The sequence below is a fragment of the Drosophila yakuba genome, chromosome 4 (assembly GCF_016746365.2).
Source record: "Drosophila yakuba strain Tai18E2 chromosome 4, Prin_Dyak_Tai18E2_2.1, whole genome shotgun sequence".
NCBI classification, from domain to species: Eukaryota; Metazoa; Arthropoda; class Insecta; order Diptera; family Drosophilidae; genus Drosophila; species Drosophila yakuba.
In genome coordinates this window covers 376,273-400,000 of record NC_052531.2, presented here as the reverse complement: position 1 = coordinate 400,000, position 23,728 = coordinate 376,273, and the positions used below count along the sequence as shown (strand labels likewise).

The window sequence follows — 23,728 nt, the reverse complement described above, 5'->3', positions numbered from 1 at the left end:
ACAAAAGCTAGAAAGTTGAGACTAAGCATACAGACTCCAGGGACATAGACGCAGCGCAAGTTTATCATGCTGCCACGCCCACTCTAACGCCCACAAACCGCCCAAAACTGCCACGCCCACACTTTTGAAAAATATTTTAATATTTTTGTATTGGTGTTGTAAATTTGTATCGATTTGTCAAAAAACTTTTTGCCACGCCCACTCTAACGCCCACAAACCGCCGAAAGCTGCCACGCCCACACTTTTGAAAAATGTTTTGATATTTTTTCATTTTTGTATTAGTTTTGTAAATTTCTATCGATTTGCAAAACACTTTTTGCCACGCCCACTCGAACGCCCACAAACCGCCAAAAACTGTCAGTGTTGAAGACCTCCTTCGCACTTCCACTAGCTGAGTAACGGGTATCAGATAGTCGGGGAACTCGACTATAGCGTTCTCTCTTGTTTTATAATTGTAAATTTCTAATTGGAAGTCGAAAACATTTTAGGTTTCTCTCACAACGCATGAAATTGTTAATTGAGTTCTTAACTGATTTTTGACGTCACGTTTTAAGTTTCAATTTATTATATGTATATATTAAAATGAAGAGACACATGCAATTACTACACATCACAATTACAATAAACTTAATGAACAAATTGTAATTTATAAAACGAACCAAATGTAACGTTATCTAGGTAGCTTATACTATAGTTACCCAAATATAGATGAAAGAAAAAGAACGGGGCTTTAATTAATAAAATTATTCAGAATCTTGTGGTGACTATGCAGTAAAAGCTTCTTACAAAATATTGCCCCACCCACTTCAATGATTCACGGGTTATCTACCAGCAGATAACTTGATCTGAAACTTATTTTTCAAACCATATGAATGATAAGTACGAAAACTTAAAACGTTTCAGCATGCGCTACCTTATTCATCATCTAATAAAATACCTTCTCACGGTACTATAATGAAAAAAAACATCTGTCTAAATTATAATAATAATATAACATTATAACAGTATTCATTTTTACAGGCTAAAGGTACTTTTATTATTATAAATACGCACTAAAAAGAAACTGAAATTCTATACACATTTGTTCGTTCGCTTTATTTGGATAATATCAAAAATTTGAGCCCGCATTATCTAATAAAACTTATGCATGTCAAAAACTGTATTTTTTACACTCCACGTATGTATCAAACAACTCCCTTACCGGCAAATGCAAAGACCTAATATTGCTAGGATGAAAATTAAAATAGTTGTATCTAAAGCGTTTTATATACACCCGAAAAAAAAATTAGTTTTGTGATTTTTTTTTGTTATAATCATTTCAAATTTTATTTTTTTTATAGGAATTTACATGAAGTATATGCAAAAATATATATGTATATTTAAACTGTAATGTTGTTTTGTTCGTTGTTTCTTTTATGCTTATGTTTCCGTTTTTGTTCGTTTTTTGTCTAATTTTGTTTGTTTCAGTTGCGTGTGATTCGTGCTTTCCGCTCGACATTGGAAGACCTAAATGAACGCCGATCGATGCACAGTTTACATAGCTTACGCAGTCCTCGTGCGGGTATCCCAGTTGCAGTGGGCGGTGGTAACCCGTTGTACAATTTTAATCTACTGAAACCCAATTACATCAAGCACCAGCAACAACAGCAACCAAAACTACCATCGCAAACTCAACACAATGTGTCAAGTGCCATGCTGCCGCCGGACATATCTTATATTGACGAAGACCCGCAGCAGCAACAACGTACTTTGCACAACGGACTAACTTTCCAGCGCTCAGCAATGCCCTCAGACGACCCTTCCTCGAGCCAAAGCTTCTTTAAAACTGCACAAACCTTGCAACAACAAATACATGATAAAAACGAAACTAAACATTCCAATGGACAGAATGAGACTCGAATTTAAACGGTTTTAGTGGGTGTTTGAAATATTGTAGCGTCCCGAATAAAATTATTTTGTAATTCATTTGAGGCATCAAAACGTGGTTAAGCTTAACAATTCAAAAAAAGACTGGACATGCTACTTTAAACGCAATCCCAAATTAGTAACTTAACGTGTTTAAAGAAATATATGCTACTGGACATACTACTTTAAACGCAATCCCAAATTAGTGACTCAACGTGTTTAAAGAAATATGTAAAACCACATGCTTATTTCGAAACAGTTTTTCAAAAAATAAGTGTATGCGCGATAATTTTTCTATTAAACTTTTTACTCTTAAGGGGCAAACTTGAATTTATTTTGCTTATTAATACAGAAATGCATGTATAGAGAGCAATTTCGAAGATGTAACATTATTTATATAAATTAAATTGTTTGTATCCTTATCCGTATAAGAAACACCCTATAGAAAGATAACCAATATTTTCCAGGGGTTCATTATGTTCCCTTATTATATTGCCTAACTTTTCAATATAGAAAATTTAAGCAAGCATGAATTTTAAGAAACTAACTTCGTCTTTTACAAAAAGAAAAATGTATTACTTCAGTTGTATTTTTTTACTAACAACATTTCAAATCATATGTGTATTTTCTCTGATAAATGTGTAGTATTACCGAAATTTTAAGCATATGGTTGTTTGTCAACATAACTGCGTTGTTCAGTACTTTTATCGCAGCTTTCAAATTAACATCACAAAATTCCAATGGCGTTATTTTCCATATCTAGTAATGATAAATTTACAAATTTCTACATTTATACTAAAAATGCCTGTAAATGCGAATTCTCTTACGATGTAAAGAAATTTATATGATTAAATATATTATTCACATAGAGGCGCATACAAATGAATAAAGAATAAGGTATTTTTATTGATCTTCTTATTAAGCGGTCGTTGATGGAAATGAGCATACATAATAAATAGGGCTTGGCATGTTAACACATTTTGCAGGACAATTCAGAAAATTTTTTTATATATTTAATACTTGTCTTTAGCATATATTGTCCAATTTCTTATAACAGACCTGGTGTGTCCTTTCCAGAATTAGTAGTAGGTAAAAATCTTAATCATATTACATGAATATTTGTATTTAAATTATTTTACAAAAACTTACATTGTTATGATAAATACATATTTTTGTATACTTTTAAACAACAAAATTCTACTTAGTAAAACATATTTATTTGCTTTTAAATAATTGAACAATAATACAGTAAAGCCAAATGTTTGTAGTGAGCCATTTTATAGCGGCAAGATTAATATAAATTTCAACCTTCTTATGACTATTTTACTATTTCCCACTTATTTTTTCTATGTTACTTTCTATCTCCCTCTCTTTCTCTTCATTCTTAAAGGTAATAGGCGGCGAATTGCAAGAACGCTTAATTCCGGTCCCATATAGCAAGAGCAACACTGATCAAGCAGTAAGCCTTTACAATTTTGTTTTATGTTATTTTTACACTTTTAAAATAAGCCGAAATATTAAGTTTGATCTCGGCCAAAGTGTAACCATTAGAGTGAGCTATGATGATATACTTGTAATACGTTTGTCATTCATTAAGAACACAATTTTAATTTTTTGTTTAAATCGTCTGTTTGTCCGCAATAATTAGCTCTAAATGGAAGACAAACACAGGCTTAAATAAATAAGCCGGGTTTATTTAATCCACCTAATAGGAATGATATATATTATATATATATATGATATATTCGGAATCCCGAATATATCCCACATATTTATGGTGCCATTTCTTTGTAAACTATGATTTTTGTTGGTTCATCTTGCCCACTGGTTTTTGCTTTAACTTTTATCCTGTAGAACAACGATTTAATTTGTTGTTTAGTATGTTTGTTCGTTACCACTTAAATTAAAATAAAGAAATGATTGTTGCATAATGCATGATTAAACGAACATTGCTTTTAGATTGTTGATTATCTAGTAATTTGATGAACTACTGTCGTCCGAGTTGTGACAAACTTAAACGCGATATTAAATAGGATAAGCTGCACATATGAACTGTCGTTACTGATTATTTGTCCGTCTGTATTTATTGGTCTTTGGATATTCCATTATTAGCTTAAGATCTGAATTACAATTTTTGTGCGCGCATCTGCTCGTAGTAAAAATTGTCAACATTACTTTGTATTTCATTTCAACTATACATATACTTAAATGAACGTATGTTCATATGTACACAATTGGATATTTAGCTTGACTGATTAAAAAATTTCTTCTATACTGTTTTTAATGTCTCTTTTGTCACTGTTCTTGGTGTTGTTCTTTTCTTTTTACTAAATGTACGCTTAGATTCGTGTGGTAAACGCATTCCGCCAGGGTCTGGACGCCCGGTACGGGGATCACACAAACACATCCCTAGCAGAGGTATTGCGTAAGCAGACTTCGTTGAGCAAACGCCTTTCGGAAACATCTTCCATTGAGTATGCCGATAATATACCTGATGAGCTGACCATACCCGAAATAGATGTCGAACGCCTATCATCCCACAGTCATACTGAAACCGCAGTTTGAAGTTCATTGGCATCCATATCCATAGAAAACAGACAAACCGCACACATTCTTAAAAATAACAATTAATAAAAATCCCTGGCACAGCTTAATTGTGAGTTTATAAACAATTTCAATTAAATTTTTCTACAAATTTGTTTAAAATACCAGAAAATGCAGCTATGAACTGTTTAAAAATCATTCTGTAATTCAGCAAATAATAAAAATAAATCCGTACAGAAAGTGTATATTTTCGATTTTGTTTGTTAATATGTGTGCTAACATAATATAAAAGGTACTTAAAATTACTATAATTATAAAGCAAAGGCAGACATACTTGAATATAACAATTTTTCCTATAACTAACTCAAAATGATGAATGAAGCCATAAATTAATGTTATATCGTATTACATTTAATAAATGCGTAACTTATAAAACATGTTTTTATTTACTTACCCATAGAAAAGGTTAATAGCAAGAGCACGGAGTATCAACAAATTTTTTTACCGGTCCGATGCTTACATAAACGATTTAAACGTTTGTGCTATTTGGGCAAGGCCCCTCAGCTACGCTTTAGAGAGCAAAACACGATTTTTTTCATCTAAAACTACGTGTTTTAAGAGTTAATACCTATTTGTTAAGTTAATGCTAATTTTTAACCATAAAAAAGAAATTTTTTTGTTCTCTTTAATTCATATTGGCATATTTAAATAAATGGTATAATCAAACATAAAAGTACAAGTCTTCGTAAACCTTAAAAGGTAGCTCGGTTAAAAAATTCTGGAATTATAATAAGATAGAATTAGATAATTCTGAAAGAATTAATCACCTAGAAAATCGTCGATAGGTACTACCCAGAATCATACTAGACCATATTCAGAAAAAATGAACTACTGACGGATTTAAATAAAACTCACATTTTATTAAATTCTTTTTGCAGTGACTTATGTAATACCCATTATCGTATTATTATTGGTAAAACAATTTAAATATGTACACAAACTAATTTAGCGTTTAAATTCTTGAGCTTGCAATTGTGGATAATTTTATTTTAGTTTAAAACAAATTAAATATTATAACACGTTTCAATAATAAAGCAATAACAAATTAATATATTAATGAATTTAATTTAAATAAAATAATAATTTATACCTGGTAAGCTTAATTTTGTTATCCCAAAACAAATTACAGAGACAAAATTATTGTTTTTATAACGCTATGTCGAATCATAACTCGTCAGTAAAGCAGCGTCAACAGGCTCTAAGCAACTGGGACAAGTAAGACTTCTCAATAACCAATCATCTATACAATTAACATGATAAATATGCATGCAAGGAAGATAACGTACAGCGTCATTAATACAAAATTCAGCCATGCAAATAACACATTCTCGTTCTTTTTTCGAGCACCCGTCGTATGTTCCTATCGGCAAGTACTGCATTAATCCAATACGCTTTGCAATTTTGACTTGATTTTCATCGGAAAGTTGACGAATATTAGAAGATGGCGTACGCGTTGCCGGAGCCGACGTGGAAGGGTAAAATTCTCGTTGATAATGCTCGCCCTGCTGAAATTAAAGATTTATTAAATAATATAATAAAAGTATATATCACCTTTAATTCGTTGTTACTCTTTATATATTATTATAGATATTTATAATCCTAATAAACATAACGTTGGGACACAAAATATAACACAAAAAAGGTTATCTTAATTAATTTCTGCACAACGGGTATCTATTAAGTCGCGATCTTAGATGACGCATTGAGAATCGGGTACCACTCTTTCTGCTGACTTGCTTTCTATTCCTATATTAAGCTATAGCCCAGTAGAGCCCCATTACTAAAGATGGTCGACAGAAACGAAAAATGAAATGGTTAGCCCCCTAAAATTAATACCAACCTATATAAATGTGCTACGTACGATCTTTTAGTTAAGGAAACGCGAAAAGTCGAAAATGTTAGTAGTCAGTAGAGGCACGCCAAAAACTACAGCTCCGTTTCTTTTTATATGAAGCTTAGGTATCAAGATACACTTTTCATGGTTTCCAAATAATTTGTATAATTTTATATTGTCAGTAACATAGTTTGCAATGGGGTTGGTATACACAGTATACCACCAGACGTTTTAATATAACCTTAGCTTAATTCATTTGATTTTCAGAAAAAAATAAAAATAAAAAATGGGACAAAATATTACTCAGTCAAAATAATAGTACAGAATCTTTCAAAAATTATCATAGCCCAAAATGGTTTTAGATGATTCAAACTATAAAAAAGCCCATTATATTAGGTATTTTGTTGTACATATATCCTTTGTTTTTATTATCAACTAAATTCTGGTATTTGTTCATAGAAATAGGGTTCCATGTAAATTTAATATAGGCCCTCCCCTTTGTAATTCTTCCAAAAGTTTAAAGTTTTTATTTTCACGACTTCTGCCATAACATCACATAAAACATTTTCAATAGGATTTATAGGATATGGTGACTGTGCGGCTCACTCCATGTCATCGACTGGATTGTTTACAAAGCACTGTTTCCCAAGTTTACTTGTTTTAAATCATTGTCCTGTTAGAACGTCTGAAGAAGTGGAGTGTTTTCTAAGGCATACTTGAGCAACACGTTAAAAATTATAATTTATATATAACCATATAACGTATATATTATATAAGAACCCTATAATATATAAATCTTCTCCAAATCATAATTGATGAACCGCCGTGCTTTACTATTTCTCAGGTGTTTTTTGAAGAAAAAGCTCAAATACTTCTAATCTAAAATACTTCCGAGAGTCACTGCTTTCAAAAATAACCATTTTGGTTTTAACCGACTCCTCAACATTCCTCCTCTTCTTCAAGGGCCAAAATAAGTGATGTCTGGCCAACAGCAGGCCCGAAAGGCTGAATCGTTGGCTGTCCTCCTAAGGAAGGACCAATAACTTGGGCCAAACATGAGTTACAATTGCTGACTCTTATTTATTTGCGTATTAAACCATAGTAAAAGAGAACCCAATAATATTTTGCCTCTCGGCATAAACCGTTTTTTCAATCATATTTAGCCCCCAAGCCCCCAAACCTTGTTTAAAAGTGATTACATTTTAATTTTATTACGTATTTAAATGGCACTATTATTTTGACTGGGTCAAGCATGTGCATACTTGCAATTAAGAGCGATAAAGAATAAAAAGAAAGACGGTTCTCGTCATAACATAACTTCACATTCTTAAAGAACACGTATTTATAATCTGTAAGAAAGAATGCCATAGTCGAGAATTGCACCTTTTTTTTGGAAAAACGGTAGAAATATGCATTTTGAAGCCCAAATCTTGGGTACTGAGCAAGAATCGGTTTGCTTTATTTTAAAGTCAGAATTCCCCGACTACCTGATACCCGTTACTCAGCTAGTAGAAGTGCAAAGGAACTGACAGTTTTTGGCGGATTGTCGGCGTGACAAAAAGATTTTTGGAAAATCGAGAAAAATTTACAAGACTTACAAAAATGTGAAAACGGTTTGTGGGCGTTAGGGTGGGCGTGGCAAAAAGTTTTTCTGCAGATCGATAGAAATTTATAATACAAATAAAACAAGAGAGTACACTATAGTCGAGTTCCCCGACTATCTGATACCCGTTAGTCAGATAGTGAAAGTACGAAGAGACCTTTCAGCACTGACCGTTTTTGGCGGTTTGTGGGCGTTAGAGTGGGAGTGGCAAAAAAGATTTTTGGCAAATCGTGGCAGATCTGGGCGGTTTTTGGGCGTTAGGGTGGCAAAAAGTTTTTCAGCAGATCGATAGAAATTTACAATACTTAACCAAAAATGAAAAAATATCAAAACATTTTTCAAAAGTGGCACTTTTGGGCGGTTTGTGGGCGTAAGAGGGGCGTGGGCGTGCCAACATGAGTCAACAAGCTAGAACTGCGTCTATGTCTGTGGAGTGTGCATGCTTAATCTCAACTTTCTAGCTTTTATAAGTAGTTTCTGAGATCTCGACGTTCATACGGACAGACGGACATGGCCAGATCGACTCGGCTATTGATCCTGATCAAGAATAAATATAAATTATAAATATAAATTATATGGTCGGAAACGCTTCCTTCTGCCTGTTACATACTTATTAACGAATCTAGTATACCATTAACGGGTATAAAAAGGATTTTTACAACATCGAGGTGATATTTCGACGAATCCATTCATTGGTTTACTGTTGGTTATAAACGGTTACTAATTGGTAAATCTTGTATTTCTTTCAAAAAATTGTTAAAACCGCACTGGTGCATTGGTACTTACATGGTACATTGGCTGTGCCACGCTGATTTGTCCATAAGTACTGTCATTGCCGCGTAAAAGTGAAATGTCATCTGAAGTTCTTATTTTTAAGCAATTACCCATTTCATTCGAATTACGAAGATAAAGCTAAAATATATACACACGTAAAGAAAAAATATAAAGTAGCTTATATTTCAATTAATTAGTAAAAATTAAGACTTATAGAGAGCGGTAGTGTTTTAAAATTTTAACTAACAAATACAAAATAAAAAGTAGATACAGCTTGGCTGAAATTCTGAAATCAAGTTTGCTCGGATGTATTTTCCTTTGCCATTTACGCGTCGAATCAGCGCGTTGTAACGGAAAACGAACAGCACACATATGCGTGCGGGTTACAATAAAGTAACAGTAAAAATCTGGACTTTGTACCGGTAATACGGATTAAGGACCGTAAGAATGAAGATTTTGGGGAATAACCGCACTATAAAAACTATATAATTGGGTTCAGCGCTGGAAGTTCCGGCACGAGTAAACAAAATAAGGTAAATTCAATATAAGGTACGAGTAAATTTATGCAGGGCAAGGCATTGGTTTATATCGAACAATGTGTACTAGAGTTGTTGTGATTGTGGGTGGATAAGGTTGTAAAAAAAAGACAACAACCGGTCATGATTCCGGCTGTTCCTCGGAATCTTTGAACCACCTGTACAATGTCCTCGTACTCTTCTTTTTCAACGCAGTAAAATGTTGTCTTTTTTTTGGACACTACCCAAAACGTAACCGTATTTAGGCCAGCTATAACCACACGGACACTCCAAGCACGGCACGCGGCCGAAATTCACGTTGCCGATCCTTAAAAGCCATTCCTATTCGGTCAGTGTGCTCTCCAGAGGCACAAGGATATCCTTAGATTAGTGCTTCGACGCGGCCAATACTCCTGGCCAGGATTTCAGAAGGACCCAAATACATACGTGCAGAAGTGTAACATGGAAACAGTATCAACTGTATTGCCAGTTGCCAGTTTGGCTAAGAGGCACCATTGGAAGAAAGGTAATAATGATTTGCTTCCAAACTGACAGCTTTAACGAGTAACGTGTAAACAATAATTAATCTACTAATCATAGGAAACAAATCTGTTTTTGCTTAATATTTTTAAACTTTGAACTAAAAAAAGTAAATTTATAAATGTTTCTCAAAAACGTACATCGGATTTCAAAAACCACTTTTCTTAATAATTCGGAAAATACTAAGTTTGAAGGTACTTATGCATGTATGTATGTATATAAAATGCAGATAATTAATATACATATTCACAACGATCTTAATAAACATTTGTGTAAGCAGTTAATGGTGCTTATATAAACTTATAAAATATTACTTTGTTTTAAAATAGATGGGTCCCTTCCGCTAAACGTTCAATTTATGAAAAGTCGACTTATTACATATTTGTTGAGTATTTACCTATTTGACAATAAATAGACCAAAATCAACAGTGCTGTTTGATAGTATGACCTTAACTGCTTCATATAAATTGTATAATACTAGTTGTGCACTGAGATAATTTACATTCTCACGGATCGCCAAAACGTGGTAAAGATAAGTTAAAAAAAAATCAAGTTATTTGTATAGTGCTCCATTCGAATGATAAATCCAAAACCAGATTTTATAATCAACATTAAAATGATTGAAAATGTTTTTAATGACTCTTTTTTTAAATTTCACATTTTCAATATATATTTATTTCAGTAAATTACTCTTCTAGACAGTAAAAATACATTGACATTATAAGAAATAATGTTCTAGTGCATATAAGATGTTTGAGAGAATACTGCAGCTTTTTAATATATATATATATATATTTATATATATATATATATAGGCAAAATCAATAACACGTTAAATCAATAGTCATGCGAAGACAAAACTCTACTTTTGGTTGCCGTGCCCCTATTTCCATATGAGATGCTAATTTGGGTAAAGTGTTTTTGTAGAATATGGTATTACGTTCCACAGTTGGTTGCCGCTATAAACGATTTTAAAATGTTAAGAAGGCTCATCTCTAGTAATTGATTGAGTTGGCAAAAAGATGTAACCTGAATGAGATTATGCCCATTACTATTGAATTGGGCAGTCATGACTGAGGAGACGATAATTTTAGTTTTATTAGTGTTGGTTATGCTTGTGGGGTCGTATTTGGCAGGTAGCATACCGATGTTAATGAAATTAAGCGAGGTTGGTACTATACAAGGGCATTTTAAATACAAAAGAAATTTTTAAATGCGGTAAATGTTATTAGGAAAAACTAAAATGTGTCACTGTGCTGGGAGCTGGATTGTTAGTGGGAACTGCTCTAATCGTTATTATACCGGAGGGTATTCGCTCATTGTATGTTGGGAGTGCGCCATTCCGAAATCTAACATCGGTTCCGGAGCAACCAGATTACTCACAGACCATTGGACTTTCCCTTGTGCTTGGATTTGTCTTTATGATGTTGGTAGACATCTGTCAGCGAAAGAGCAATGCTGGAAGTAATAAAAAAAACAATGCCACACTAACTCTAGGATTGGTTGTACACGCCGCAGGTAAATATGCTTCTACATGTGTACCTTGCAATTCATACAATTTTGTGTTTCGTTGCAGCTGATGGAGTTGCGTTGGGAGCAGCTGCCACAACTAGCCATCAAGACGTTGAGATAATTGTATTTTTAGCTATAATGCTTCATAAGGCACCAGCAGCATTTGGGTTAGTGACTTTTTTACTGCACGAAAAAGTTGACAGACATCAAATTCGCAGACACCTTGTGTTGTTTTCCCTGTCGGCACCCCTTTTGACTATTTTAACGTATTTTGGAATCGGCCAGGAGCAGAAAGATACTTTAAACTCCGTAAATGCTACTGGTATAGCTATGCTGTTTTCCGCTGGAACATTTTTGTACGTAGCAACTGTTCATGTTCTACCAGAGCTTACGCAAGGGGGATTGTCGAAGAGCGATCAGCACAATTATCATTTGCTAGAGGAATCTCGTGATGCTACGCATGATATAAATGGAGGCAATAGTATACAAGCATTAAAATATAGTGAATTGGTTATTATGATTTGCGGTGCACTGCTTCCGCTGATTATAACACTTGGACATAAGCACTAGTATTGGCGTCTAGACATTTTTGGCAAACAAGATAATACATATGTTTGTGGTTCAATCTCTCGAGTTTACAATTATTTCCATTAGGCGATTCGCACAATGAAGTTTAATTAAAGTAATTGTAAAAAAGGTCCCAATTTATGCCAAATTTGGAACCGACGTCAACTTTTTTCAGTTTTCGGTATGTTTTAGTGATTTAAGAGGCCTTATCCGAGGATGCAAATAAAGCAACCATAGTGCGGAAGATCAAAAAATAATATTGTTTCTCTTTCCGTTTTGTTTTATGAAGACTTGGCTTGTGATTGGCCCAGCAATCCAATAGCATCGGAATTAAGACCCCTGCCGTAAATGAATAGATGTATAATGTACATATGTTAAAGTTGTGTTTTTAAACGTGCGATCGCTGAGAATGTTAGTAAAAACTTAGTAGACTTTCCCGACCAATTGGTGTGTAGAAGATTTGACCGGGGTAAGCTTAGAAAGTAACCTTGGCTAGCGGGTCATCGGAGCTTTCGCGCTCCGCAGGACACCGAGGCTGTTCCCAGGAGTGTATGCTTAGAAAAGTGCTAGGTTGGTAAAATAAATAGAATATATTAGTAATAAAGACAATTTATAATAATGTATGTGTGTATGTAATTACCCCAAGGATGGAACTACCTTTAGACACTTAAAAAAAATTGTATTGTTTTAATCGTTAGGTGTATTGCCTCAGATAATCGTGTCAAAGTTTCAAAAGCTAATTCTTGAAATTGTAGAACGGATGCCTTCCGGAAGTTACTGGCGCCATACCAGTCTTTTCGATACCGCAAACTTTAGATGTCATTATCTCTAAGCCATGTTTTTTACAATTGTGTAAGTGAATTTTGGTTTTTCGGAGCTAGTTTGACAGTTCATTTTCGACTTTTGAAAACATTTAAGTTCATAGACTACAAAAAACCCTCCCGAGTAAGTATGTATGATTAAATAATCTACAATCTACGAAATCCTTAAAAATTTAATTTAAATTTTCACTTTTGAAAAAAAGTTATTTTTACCTTAGGCACAACGCTTAATAAATATTATATATACATATATATTTTTTATTTAGCGTCCGTGTATATTAATTTAAAATCTGTGCAAGTGGACAATAATTAAATATTTTCGTGGGGGACAAAAACGTAAGGGAAGTACCTAAGATGTAGTTGTGTAGAGGTTAAATTTATATCTTAATGTTGGGTGAGGTCAAGTGGATTCTCCGCAGGCGTCTACGGGATTGGCTGTTGTCCAGAAGGTTGTTAGCCAGGTGGTTGGGGTGATTACAGATCTCGTCTACCACCCATGGGATCCCGAGCTCCTCGTGGATGATGGAGTTCTCATGGTAGGGATCGGCGTTGGAGACCATTCTCAAGCATATGTTTTGGAAGCGTTGGATCTTAATTCGGTGTGAAGTAGTACCCCACAGATGAATTCCGTATGTCCAGATCGGCTTATGAATGGCAGCTTATGTTTCTCTCGCTGTTTGGATTTCTTCCCAATGAGCCAGTGCAGTTGTTTGAGGAGTGTGTTGGCCTGGATGCGCTTTTTGTTGAGGGGAGGGCCCCATGTGAGCCCTTGGTCCAGGGTCAGCCCTAGGTATTGGGGGGACTGGTGGTCGTTTCAGCCAGAGATCCAGAGCATCAAGCGGTCTTTGGATGATGGCTGATGCTTCTTGTGGGTTTGTTTCGGTTACAAGGAATGCGTATCGTCTGCATAGGTGGCTATTGAGAGGTTACGGGAGGGTATGATAGGGAGGTCTGCTGTGAACAGGGTGTAGAGAACGGGTCCAAGGACGCTGCCTCAGGTACTCCGGCTCGTATGGGCCTTGGAGTGCTGGTTGAAGAGCCGCATCGTACTTGGAACTCTCTTTCTTCTGTGTACGATTTGAGGCGGGCGAAGTGGGAACTGGGAAGATGGGACTTAAGCTTGGATAAGAGTCCAGGGTGCCACACTCTGTCAAACGACGGTTTCAGTTTTCTAAAAGGCGACTTTATAGTATAAGCCTCTAATGGTAGTTCCCCCTTTAAATTATTAATTTTGTGAGTTGCAGTGAATCCGCGAAAAAGGGTGCGTGTCTTTAGCAAAGGAATCCGTTTATCCATTTCTTCATTATTTCCTTTCGCTCCTTCCTGACCCTTCTATCTCTCTGCTGCTCTGCTAGGGCTGTATGTGCTGGAGATCTTCTCCTCTGGGGATGTCGTAATCGTCAACGTAGTCGTCTACTCAGCTAGGTAGGGGTGGTTCGCTGGCCTTTGGTCAGCGCCGTTCCTGATTGTGATCAGTTTACGATGGGAGAACTTTCTCCGTTATTACCTGCCCTTAAGGCTAGATAACCAATTCAACAAATGCAGCTTTAGCTGGAGTAGGATTTATGAGCCACTGCTCTTTATTGTTATACAAGTCAAACTGAAAACTTATTCTATTTTACAAAAGCTATTCGCGGTCGGCAAGCCGACCGCTCGTCCAGCAAAGTGCTGACACTAGCAAAAACAGCATATCTCCCCATACCGGGAAGACCAATGAGAACCAGACACGGCCCCTACAGAGTTTATGCTGAATTTGCATATAAAAATATAGGGTAACAGCCCCGAACTTATATCGACTTAAATCTACTCATTAACAGTGTTAACTTATATTCTTCCGTACCAATAAATCTTCTCTAAGACAAGATGGATTGGTATCGATGGACAATTACCTAAGTTTCAACCTTTCAATAAAAATACGACTCTCCATTTAATAATTTGATGTCCTCATTGTACGAAAACATTTTTTATCAACTAAACTTATAAAATAAAATAAAAATTTAACTGATTCCTTAACAATATCTATGAAACGACACGATTTGAGTCATAAATTTGTTTAATAGAAGTCGTACGCAAGACCCAGAAAGCAAATGAGAGAGTCTGGATTAAGTTCCATTTATTTTTTGTTTATTCCGACGAAGGTCAAGAATTGGGTATATAGGCTGACGTTGGGCTTATGTCCTTTTTCTAAGTGACTACGCTGGTTGCGATGATCCCGCCGCTGTGCACAGTAGAGTTGCGCTGTTGGGAAGGGGTGTTCCACGATTTGCTTATGCAATACCTCGCTGTCGTAGAAATCAACACGTTGGGGTCTATTTCGGATATATGTTCATCAATAATCTTTATTTATTATGCTTCAAAATGCACGGTAATACTTGGCACGCACCACTATCCGCACTAGAGTGAGAAGCTTCTGCCCTTATCCTCTTATTACGCGATTTTTTTTATCGACACTACCGTTGAAGCTGAGTCCTTGCTTTCGTGTTGCTGGTAGCCGGTCGCCAAAAGTTTTATAAAAAAACTAATTTAAAATAAGATGGCGCAATTATGCATACTATATATAATCGAATGTGTTAAGCACAATATGTTGCAATGTAGTCGGATAAGAATGATTCTTTGATTCAATTCCATTTAAAACCGATCGAAGTCGGATTTCGAAGTCGAATTATGTATTAATTTTTTAATCTTTTATAATAGATCAGAAAATAAAAGTCAATCACTTACCAAAATAATAATAACCCCTATTTTAAGAGAGTATTCGCTTCTATTTTTATATCCGTTACTTCGTTGTAAAGTATGTAACAGGCAGAAAGAAGCGTTTGCGACCATATAAAGTATATATATTCTTGATCGAGATCAATGGGAGAGTAGAACTGCTCATGTCCGTCTTCCAGTATAAACGCCTCGATCTCAGAAACTAAACAAGCTATAATGTTGAGATTAAGCATGCAGTTTCCAGAAAAGTGCAAGTTTGTTTCCAAATTTTTCCACGCCCATTAACCGCCCAAAAAATAAATTACCAGACAAATAAATTGTATGCCACGCACAATTTTAAAAAAATTTATGGATATATTTCATTTCTTTGTTAGTTTTGTAAGTTTTTTACCGATTTGCCAAACACATTATTAGTGTTGTAAATTTCGATCAATTTGCCAACAACATTTTTGCCACATCCACATACAACCCAAAGCTGCCACGTCCACACTTTTGAAAAATGCTTTTATTTCTCGTTTGCACTTCCACTACCTGATAGTCGAGGAACACGACTATAGCAATCACTCTTATTTTAGTTTCAAATTTTACTGTACATGTACATATGTAATGATCGAAAAAACTATCGAGGTAAACGTTTCGGTGAAAAGTACAATTATTTCGCTGTATTTTTTTTTTTGATATTAGCGGTTTGTCGCTAAAAGATGAGATGTACTAACCAGGGGTCCTTTCATATAACATTGTATGGGAACCAACCAAGCCATCGAGTTTCCATCGCAATAACCGGACTGACGCTATAAGCGGAGTCGTTATAACCGGATTCTACTGTATATATATATATGAAAAATATAATATTTTTTCTAACATTTTCAAATTTAACAAACAATAATTTAATGAACAATACAAGAGAGATCGTTTCCATATTATTAGATACCTGTTACTAAGGCTAGTGAGAGAGCGAGGATGGAAAGTTGGGTTTCAGATAAGCTTATTCGATAGACTTGGCTCTTGATCAAGAATGCATGCATATATGTATGTATGTACATATACGCATAATTTTTAGGATCAAAAACTTGACATTTGTATTCCTATTTTGAATACTGAAGAAAAATCATACATATATGTATATTGGTTGAATCCTTCAATGTTCGAAAAAAATTATACGTATTGCAATCATCCGCAATGAGAAGTCCGCAAGACGTGGGAGAAAACCATCAATGGGATCCCATCACGCCAAAATAGTAGTGCGCGAGAACAAGAAGGATCCATTTAAAGCTGCTACCGAACTGAAAAAGGAGCTCAACATATCCGCTCAGAAAACATGGTTTAAAAGCCTGTAGTCTAAGGAAAATCTTTTTTTTTTTAAATGGGAGACACCTCGCCAGCTCATTAAGTTCGCCTTAATATTTAAATTAGCCATTCGAAAAATTGAGCAACATTAAATGTTCACATGAGAGCAAGGTTGTGGTGGCAATGGATCTTTATCGTATGTAAGGCGACCTAAGAACACCAAAACCAATCTACACAGTAGAAACAATTAAACAAGGAGGATCCAGTATAACAGTAGGGGCTTGTTTGTCGTGCTATTGAGTTGGGGCAACACATTGGATAAAAGCCATAATGGATCAACATGTGTATGCGGATATTTTGAAGACGGTGACGCTGCCCTTAGCCTAAGACGATATGCCGCTAAAATGGGTCTTTCAACAAGACTAGGATCCCAAGCACACAAGCAGGAAAGGACTGGTTCCATAATAAATCTGTTCCTGTTTTGGAGTGGCCTGCACAGTCCCCAGACGATTATTCCATCGAAAATTATTGGTCGGATATTAAAAAGGCAGTTTTAGCTTCTAAGCCAACTAATAACGAATACTTTATAATTCGGCTATAATTAAGGATTCCCTTAGCAAAATATTTATAAAACGATGCCTGCACCTGGTTAACTCCATGCCAAAACGTTAAGAAACTGTTATGGTAATAAGGTTTACACTACCAAATATTAAATTAAACTAAATGAGCGTAGTTTTATTTAGTGTTCATTTCAGTTAATGGTTTACGCTTTCTAAAAAGGTATTTCAGCTCCTTTTAAACCCTAATATGTAGGTAGGGAAGTTATTCAAACCTTTGTTGTGTGTTGCTATTTTATTTTTCATAGCTGTATGTGTCCATACAACAAAAACTAGTTAAGACGAGTAAAATAAGTATATAGAGATCTTTTTGGTTTGATTTTTACGAAATTAATTTAAAACAGCAAAACAGCCCGCCCACCTTGTCTTGGTACAAATGCGCCGAGACGCCAATTTCTAGGAAAAGGAAGTTGTGCTTGAATTTTACCCTTGGCTGGGATTTTTAACTAAATAATAAGCATAAAACCTTGTCGACGATATTAAAAGAATATACACTATTTTTATGTTTGACATTTTACATTTAATTTTAAAACATCTAACATTAATTGTAACGCTTCCGGTGTATTTTATATTTATAACTTCTTACATTTGTTCATCTTAGTCATCGAAGCTTGAAGAAAGCAAAAAATTAGCTGCTAGTTCTTCGTTTTTTTCACAAGCGAAGTACGCTTGCAGTACAAGGGCCTCTGGAAATCCTAGGGCTTTAAGCTATAGAAAAATATTGTGTATTTCGACAGTCAATATATAATTATTCAGTCTTATACCCGTTCTATTGCGTCCTGATCTTGGCGATTTAGACGAATGGTTGAAACTCCTAAAGGTTGTTCCAAATCTTCGTTTTCCGCTGCGCTACCACTTTGTTGTGCTGCACTTGTAGCCACTGTCGATCTTTCGGCTGAAGCGGCTTCTAAATCTGACGAAAACAGGTTGTTAACATTAGCCAGAGTTGAATGAGTTCGCGCACTCGAAACGCGGGGTACTGTTGCGCTTGACTCTGATTCGCGTTCAATCGGTTGATTTAGCATATTAAGAAACGCATCCTGGTTCTCCGAAATAAGTTGTAAAAGGGCTGGGTTTGTCTGACCAATCTATTCGTAAAAATAGTTATTCTACGGGTCATGCAATTATTATTGTACTTACCTGCTGCAATACCGCATGCAAAAGGTGGGGGTTTTGATATATTAAAGAACGCATTTGAAGAAACTGTGGCTGACTACGTAAAAATTCAAAGGGGTCTGAAAAGGTAATTTTTAATTAATTAACTAAAAACATATAGTTATGCCCTGTCCTTGAAGATAATTGTAACAAAAATTCGGTGGCTACCGATTCATGTGTACATGTTGGTGTACATCTGTGTTCATTGAAATAGCAGTGCGAGTTTAAACTATGATTTACATTTTTAATGGTATTTAATTTTAAACAATTCAAAAAATGATTTACTTTTTTTCTTCAATAGTTTTGAAAATATGAAAAAAAAACAACATAAAAGGCCTAAACTCTGCTGTTCACTGAAACAGCAGTGTTTGGAGACTGACCAGTTTAATTGGGTTTTGGCGAAGTCCAACTGACTAAGGGGGGGCACCTTTTGTTGGCTCCTGGCACTTATTTTTTCATACAGTAGTCGTTGTCGAATAGTAATAGATTTCCATATTCAACTCAAACGTAATGTTCCTAGCAGATGCAGAAGGAATTACCTTGCTGAATCGAACTATGCGTCAATCCTCTGTGATTATTTCGGGTCTCTTCGCTGGAAAAATCCAGACACTCCTATTACAATGAACAATTGTGAATTTACTCAAGAAAGTAAAGATAATATGGATAACTTGAAAAGCAAACGGGATTTTTTTTTAAAGTGTATTTTACAAAAATAATTAATATAAAGTCCTTTACAAAAATACCTTAATACTTCATAGTTTCTCACGCACTGCTTTTTTAATGAACACAGCTGTATGTATGTAAATTATACTGTAAATTAAGTTACTACTTATATTTCCAGTACTAAGATAACTCTTTTATGATTTATGTTTAAAATCCATAAAAGTGATCTCAGGAAACGGCAACCTTTGCATTGCCGCTGTCTACTGCCCACCTCGATTTAACATCTCTGAAGGTCAAGTCATGGACTTCTACAACACTCTGGGGGATCGCTTCATAGCCGCAGGAGACTACAACGCCAAACACACGCACTGGGGATCACGCCTCGTGACTCCCAAGGGAAGGCAACTGTATAATGCACTTATAAAGGTGAGCAATAAACTGGACTACGTTTCCCCTGGTAGCCCCACATATTGGCCTGCAGACCCAAAAAAGATCCCAGATCTAATTGATTTCGCGGTGACAAAAAACATCCCACGCAATTTAATAAGCGCCATAGCACTACCGGATCTCTCATCTGACCACTCCCCTTTGTTGATAAGCCTTCTTCAAAGCCCAGAAATTGCGGACCACCCCCACATGCTGACGTCGCACAACACTAACTGGATGAAATACAGAAACATCGAAGCGGACATCGACTGCTCCACCGCCGCACTGGAAGAGGTACTCGTCACAGCAGCTAGGATCTGAACCCCAAAACGGAAGGATGGGGAATTTAAGAAGTTCAAAACCAACCGGCAAATTGAACAGCTGGTTCTGGAAAAGAGGCGTCTGCGACGAGCGTGGCAAACCAGCAGATCGCCATGTTCAAAGCAACGTCTTACTGAAGCCACCCGCAATCTAAACCGGGCCCAGAAGCAAGAAGCTGAAAATGAACAACTTAAATATATTGGAAAACTCTCGCCAACTAGCACAAAGCATCCCTTGTGGAGGGCTCACCCAAATCTAAGCTCTCCAATTCAAACCGTCACCCCTATAAGGAATTCTTCAGGGTGCTGGGCCCGCAGCGACAAAGATAGAGCCGAATCATTTGCCTTATATCTCAGAGGCGTATTCCAGCCGAACCCTGCAGCAAAGGATTATGTTCCTCCGCAAATCCACCTCGAAACTTAATCCACGCCAACTACATTTCAGCCGAACGAGATCAAAAAAGTCATCAGGGAGCTAAAACCAAAAAAGGCTCGAGGCGGTGACCTAATAACTACAAAAATGATAATGGAACTTCCGTACTGTGCTATTAAGGTCATCTGTAAACTCTTCAATGGAATCATAAGTCTCGGCTACTATCCAAGGAAATGGAAAAAATCAATTATTATAATGATACCGAAGCCCGGAAAAGATCACACGATTTCGTCATCTTACAGACCAATAAGTTTACTATCATGCCTGTCCAAATTATTCAAAAAATGCCTTCTAACGCGCATAATACCATACATGGGGGCCCACAACATTATTCCAGCCCATCAATTTGGCTTCAGAGAAAAACACGGAACTATAGAGCAAGTAAACAGAATAACATCAGAAATTCGCACAGCCTTCGAACATAGGGAATATTGCAGCGCGATATTTCTCGACGTATCTCAAGCATTCGACCGTGTCTGGCTCAAAGGTCTCATGCATAAAATCAAAACACACTTGCCCGGGTACACCCATAAACTCCTTGAATCCTACCTCTACAATAGAGCCTTCGCAGTAAGATGTAATACAACAATTTCCGATAGCTACACTATCGAAGCTGGGGTCCCTCAAGGTAGCGCACTTGGGCCAACTCTATTCGTCCTTTACACAGCAGATATTCCCACGAGTGACCGACTAACAACATCCACCTTCGCCGACGACACTGCGATCCTTAGCCGCTCCAGATGCCCAGTCCGTGCAACAACCCAACTCGCCAACCATCTCGTGGTAGTCGAGAAGTGGCTATCTGACTGGCGTATTAAAATAAACGAACAAAAGTGTAAACACATAACGTTTACCCTTAACAGACAAACTTGCCCTCCGCTCGGTATGAATAGCACGCAGATCCCCCAAGTTAATGAAGTAACGTATCTCGGCATCCACCTCGACAGACGTCTAACATGGCATAGACATATCAAATGCAAGAAACTGCACCTAAAACTGAAAGCCAGCAGCCTCCACTGGATTATAAACTCACGATCGCCCTTGTGCCTGGACTACAAGGTCCTGCTCTACAACTCCACTCTTAAGCCAATCTGGACGTATGGCTCCCAGCTGTGGGGGAACGCGAGCAGAACCAACATAGACATCATTCAGCGAGCCCAATCAAAGATCCTGCGAACTATCACTGGGGCACCATGGTATATTCGTAACCAAAACATCCACAGGGACCTCGGCATTCTCGCAGTAAAAGATGAAATAGACAAGCAAAAAGCGTCGTACAATGAAAAACTATCTGCCCACCCAAATCCTCTAGCAAGGGTCTTGACTCGGCTCTCCAGCCGAACCCGCTTGCAACGTACAGACCTTCCAACCCAGTCATAACTTGTCAGGGCCACTGTCTCAGTCTACATGACCCCTAGTTAGGTTATATTATAAGATTTGATACACTTATTGTTAGTCTCGTAAATGAGAAGATTCAATAAATAAAAGCAAAGCATTTAAAAAAAAAAAAAAAAAAAAAAAAAATGTTTAAGCTTGAATGTGCCATATAGCAGGCAAAATAGTATTATTTATATCACTTCATTAAGTTGATATCACAAATGATGTTTGTTGAAGCTGCGACCGTGACATATGTGCATCCTTATTTTTTTTAATTTGCTACTGATTTACCTGAATTTGATTCTGATGGACGCTCGACAGAGGATGCCGACCCAGTTTGTGGTCCGTTAGGATTCGTTGACTCATTGACGTCATTGTCAATAGTACCTTCCTCTGCAGGTATGCCATTAATGAGATATTCAACGGCTCTTTCCGGGTTGTTATAGCTAGCAGCCATCGCACGTTCCACCTGCTCTCGTGGGTAACCCATTTCCACCATTGATAGGACAGTTTGGTTGTATTCGTCACCCATAAGCAAATTAGATTCAGCGCGCGATTGTAAGGAAGCCTGGGCCAACTCGCCAATTAAGTTGTCAGTAGATATAGGTGTGGTTTCACTTAATAAAATTGACTCTTCTGAATTTCTGGTGACAGGGGGGGAATTACTATGGTTGGATTCTTCGCGGGGCATTGAATCCTTTAAATTGTCAGTGCTAGTCAATTTGTCACTTTCTTTTACACCAAGCTGATTAGGATTTGAACTAGATGAATCGCGTGTTAACATTACCACAATGAACTTTTTTTCATCAACATTGTATGAACCAACAGTACGGTCATCCGTCAATATGACGCCAGCATAAATCAGTTTTTGTTTTTCGGCGACGTACTCTGGACCGCGCTCGTCGAATATTTTCTTCTTGAGTTCCAAAACCTTGTTAAAAAGAATCTCAGCTTATTATGATATCACAAATTATTTGTAGCAAATAATTGTATATACACACATATTTATATTGCAATAATTACATGTATGTTCATATATTTCATTAAATTTGTATATGCCTATATAAAACACATACCGTTTTTTCCGGGGCAAACTCTATAGTAAAAGTTTGCTGTTGAAGATTTTTTATTGTAATAATCATCTTGTATATTAGACAAAACCAAAACTGTATTTAATATACATATGCACAAGCTGACTCGCGCTTCCCAAAAAACGCTTGACAAAACGATTTGTCATCAGAATGACCGCACTTGGTTAAAAATATTATACCATCCTGCTTAAAGATACTAAATCGCAGAACGGTCCACACTGTCAAATAGTTCTTACAACATATTCACACATGCTGATGACAATGCAGCGAGATAATCAGGCATTATTTACTGTATTTATTTGGTGGAACTAGTCAATTAACTTTTTGAAAACTGGTCCAGCAGTAGTTAGTACATTATTATATTAACGAGTTAACTTATTAGATATACCGAAAAGCTTTCCATGATAATTGATATTATCCTTAATTTCGTTGGACAAATTTAGATAATTATTGCTGTTTCCAAGCGTTGTTTTAAAAAGTTTTAAATATCAACCATTAACCAGGAAGATACAATACAACAAATTGATATTATTTACTTATTTATTATTTACCAATAATAACTCCCTTAGACAGCAACTTCAGTTTCCATAACTTAACTTAAAAAGAAAACAGGTTGACATGAAATATACATATTTTAAAATATTTTGCAATCTCAGCTAAATATAGTGCGAGGAATATTTATAAAAGGGATAGCGACTGTTTCCCAAATAGCTCACGGGCACCATTTGTCGGCGTTTGTCTATTACGATCAGAATTACAATTTTTTTGATGATATTTCTGGGCATTAGAGTGTGCGTGGCATATCGGGTTTTGCCAAGTGTAAAATCCCAAATGATAAGACTTTACTCGTTGAGTTTTTGTAAGAAACTAATTTTATTTGGAAATATCTTCGGTTTAAATAGGTGACATGAGAATCGGATCTTAAAGTAAATGGCCTACGCAGAGGCCTAAGTAAATAGTCCCCGCCTTATC

At 36.1% G+C, this 23,728-nt stretch overlaps 4 protein-coding genes across 19 annotated transcripts in view; 2 read left to right on the top strand and 2 right to left on the bottom strand.

Annotated features, from left to right (window-relative positions):
• The window catches only part of LOC6523721 (plasma membrane calcium-transporting ATPase 1), a 40,572-nt gene extending 35,014 nt beyond the window's left edge, over window positions 1-5,558 (top strand). For 5 of the 12 annotated variants that reach the window (XM_039377132.2, XM_039377133.2, XM_039377134.2 and 2 more), the window contains one exon: window positions 1,468-2,795. In XM_039377132.2, the coding sequence (XP_039233066.1) occupies window positions 1,468-1,905 (438 nt within the window). In that variant the 3' untranslated portion in view covers window positions 1,906-2,795. Of the gene's footprint in view, window positions 1-1,467; window positions 2,796-3,295; window positions 3,365-4,248 lie in introns of those variants that run through there. The other 7 variants (XM_043207220.1, XM_039377136.1, XM_039377135.1 and 4 more) reach the window with 3 other exon arrangements.
• On the bottom strand, window positions 5,454-10,254 carry LOC6523720 (RING finger protein 11). Of its 4 annotated transcripts, none has more exons than XM_015191319.2 (3): window positions 10,173-10,254; window positions 8,733-8,858; window positions 5,454-6,014 (listed from the first exon to the last, which is right to left on the bottom strand). In XM_015191319.2, exons 2-3 carry the CDS (start codon window positions 8,832-8,834, stop codon window positions 5,664-5,666), a joined length of 453 nt encoding a protein of 150 aa, XP_015046805.1. In that variant the 5' UTR covers window positions 8,835-8,858; window positions 10,173-10,254; the 3' UTR covers window positions 5,454-5,663. The 4 variants fall into 4 exon arrangements, with proteins under 4 accessions (XP_015046805.1, XP_015046804.1, XP_015046803.1 ...); XM_015191318.2 differs by having other exon boundaries at window positions 5,454-6,011; window positions 10,090-10,207; XM_015191317.2 differs by having other exon boundaries at window positions 10,090-10,203.
• A 518-nt stretch (window positions 10,255-10,772) lies between these two features.
• LOC6523719 (zinc transporter ZIP9-A) lies at window positions 10,773-12,473 on the top strand. The gene is made up of 3 exons (XM_002099558.3): window positions 10,773-10,943; window positions 11,008-11,293; window positions 11,352-12,473. Exons 1-3 carry the CDS (start codon window positions 10,809-10,811, stop codon window positions 11,855-11,857), a joined length of 927 nt encoding a protein of 308 aa, XP_002099594.1. The 5' UTR covers window positions 10,773-10,808; the 3' UTR covers window positions 11,858-12,473.
• A 5,315-nt stretch (window positions 12,474-17,788) lies between these two features.
• Window positions 17,789-22,904, bottom strand: LOC6523718 (UV excision repair protein RAD23 homolog A). Of its 2 annotated transcripts, none has more exons than XM_002099557.4 (5): window positions 22,742-22,904; window positions 21,957-22,596; window positions 18,432-18,526; window positions 18,056-18,379; window positions 17,789-17,999 (listed from the first exon to the last, which is right to left on the bottom strand). In XM_002099557.4, exons 1-5 carry the CDS (start codon window positions 22,805-22,807, stop codon window positions 17,889-17,891), a joined length of 1,236 nt encoding a protein of 411 aa, XP_002099593.1. In that variant the 5' UTR covers window positions 22,808-22,904; the 3' UTR covers window positions 17,789-17,888. The 2 variants fall into 2 exon arrangements, with proteins under 2 accessions (XP_002099593.1, XP_015046802.1); XM_015191316.3 differs by having other exon boundaries at window positions 18,056-18,370.
• Between the last annotated feature and the right edge of the window lie 824 nt (window positions 22,905-23,728).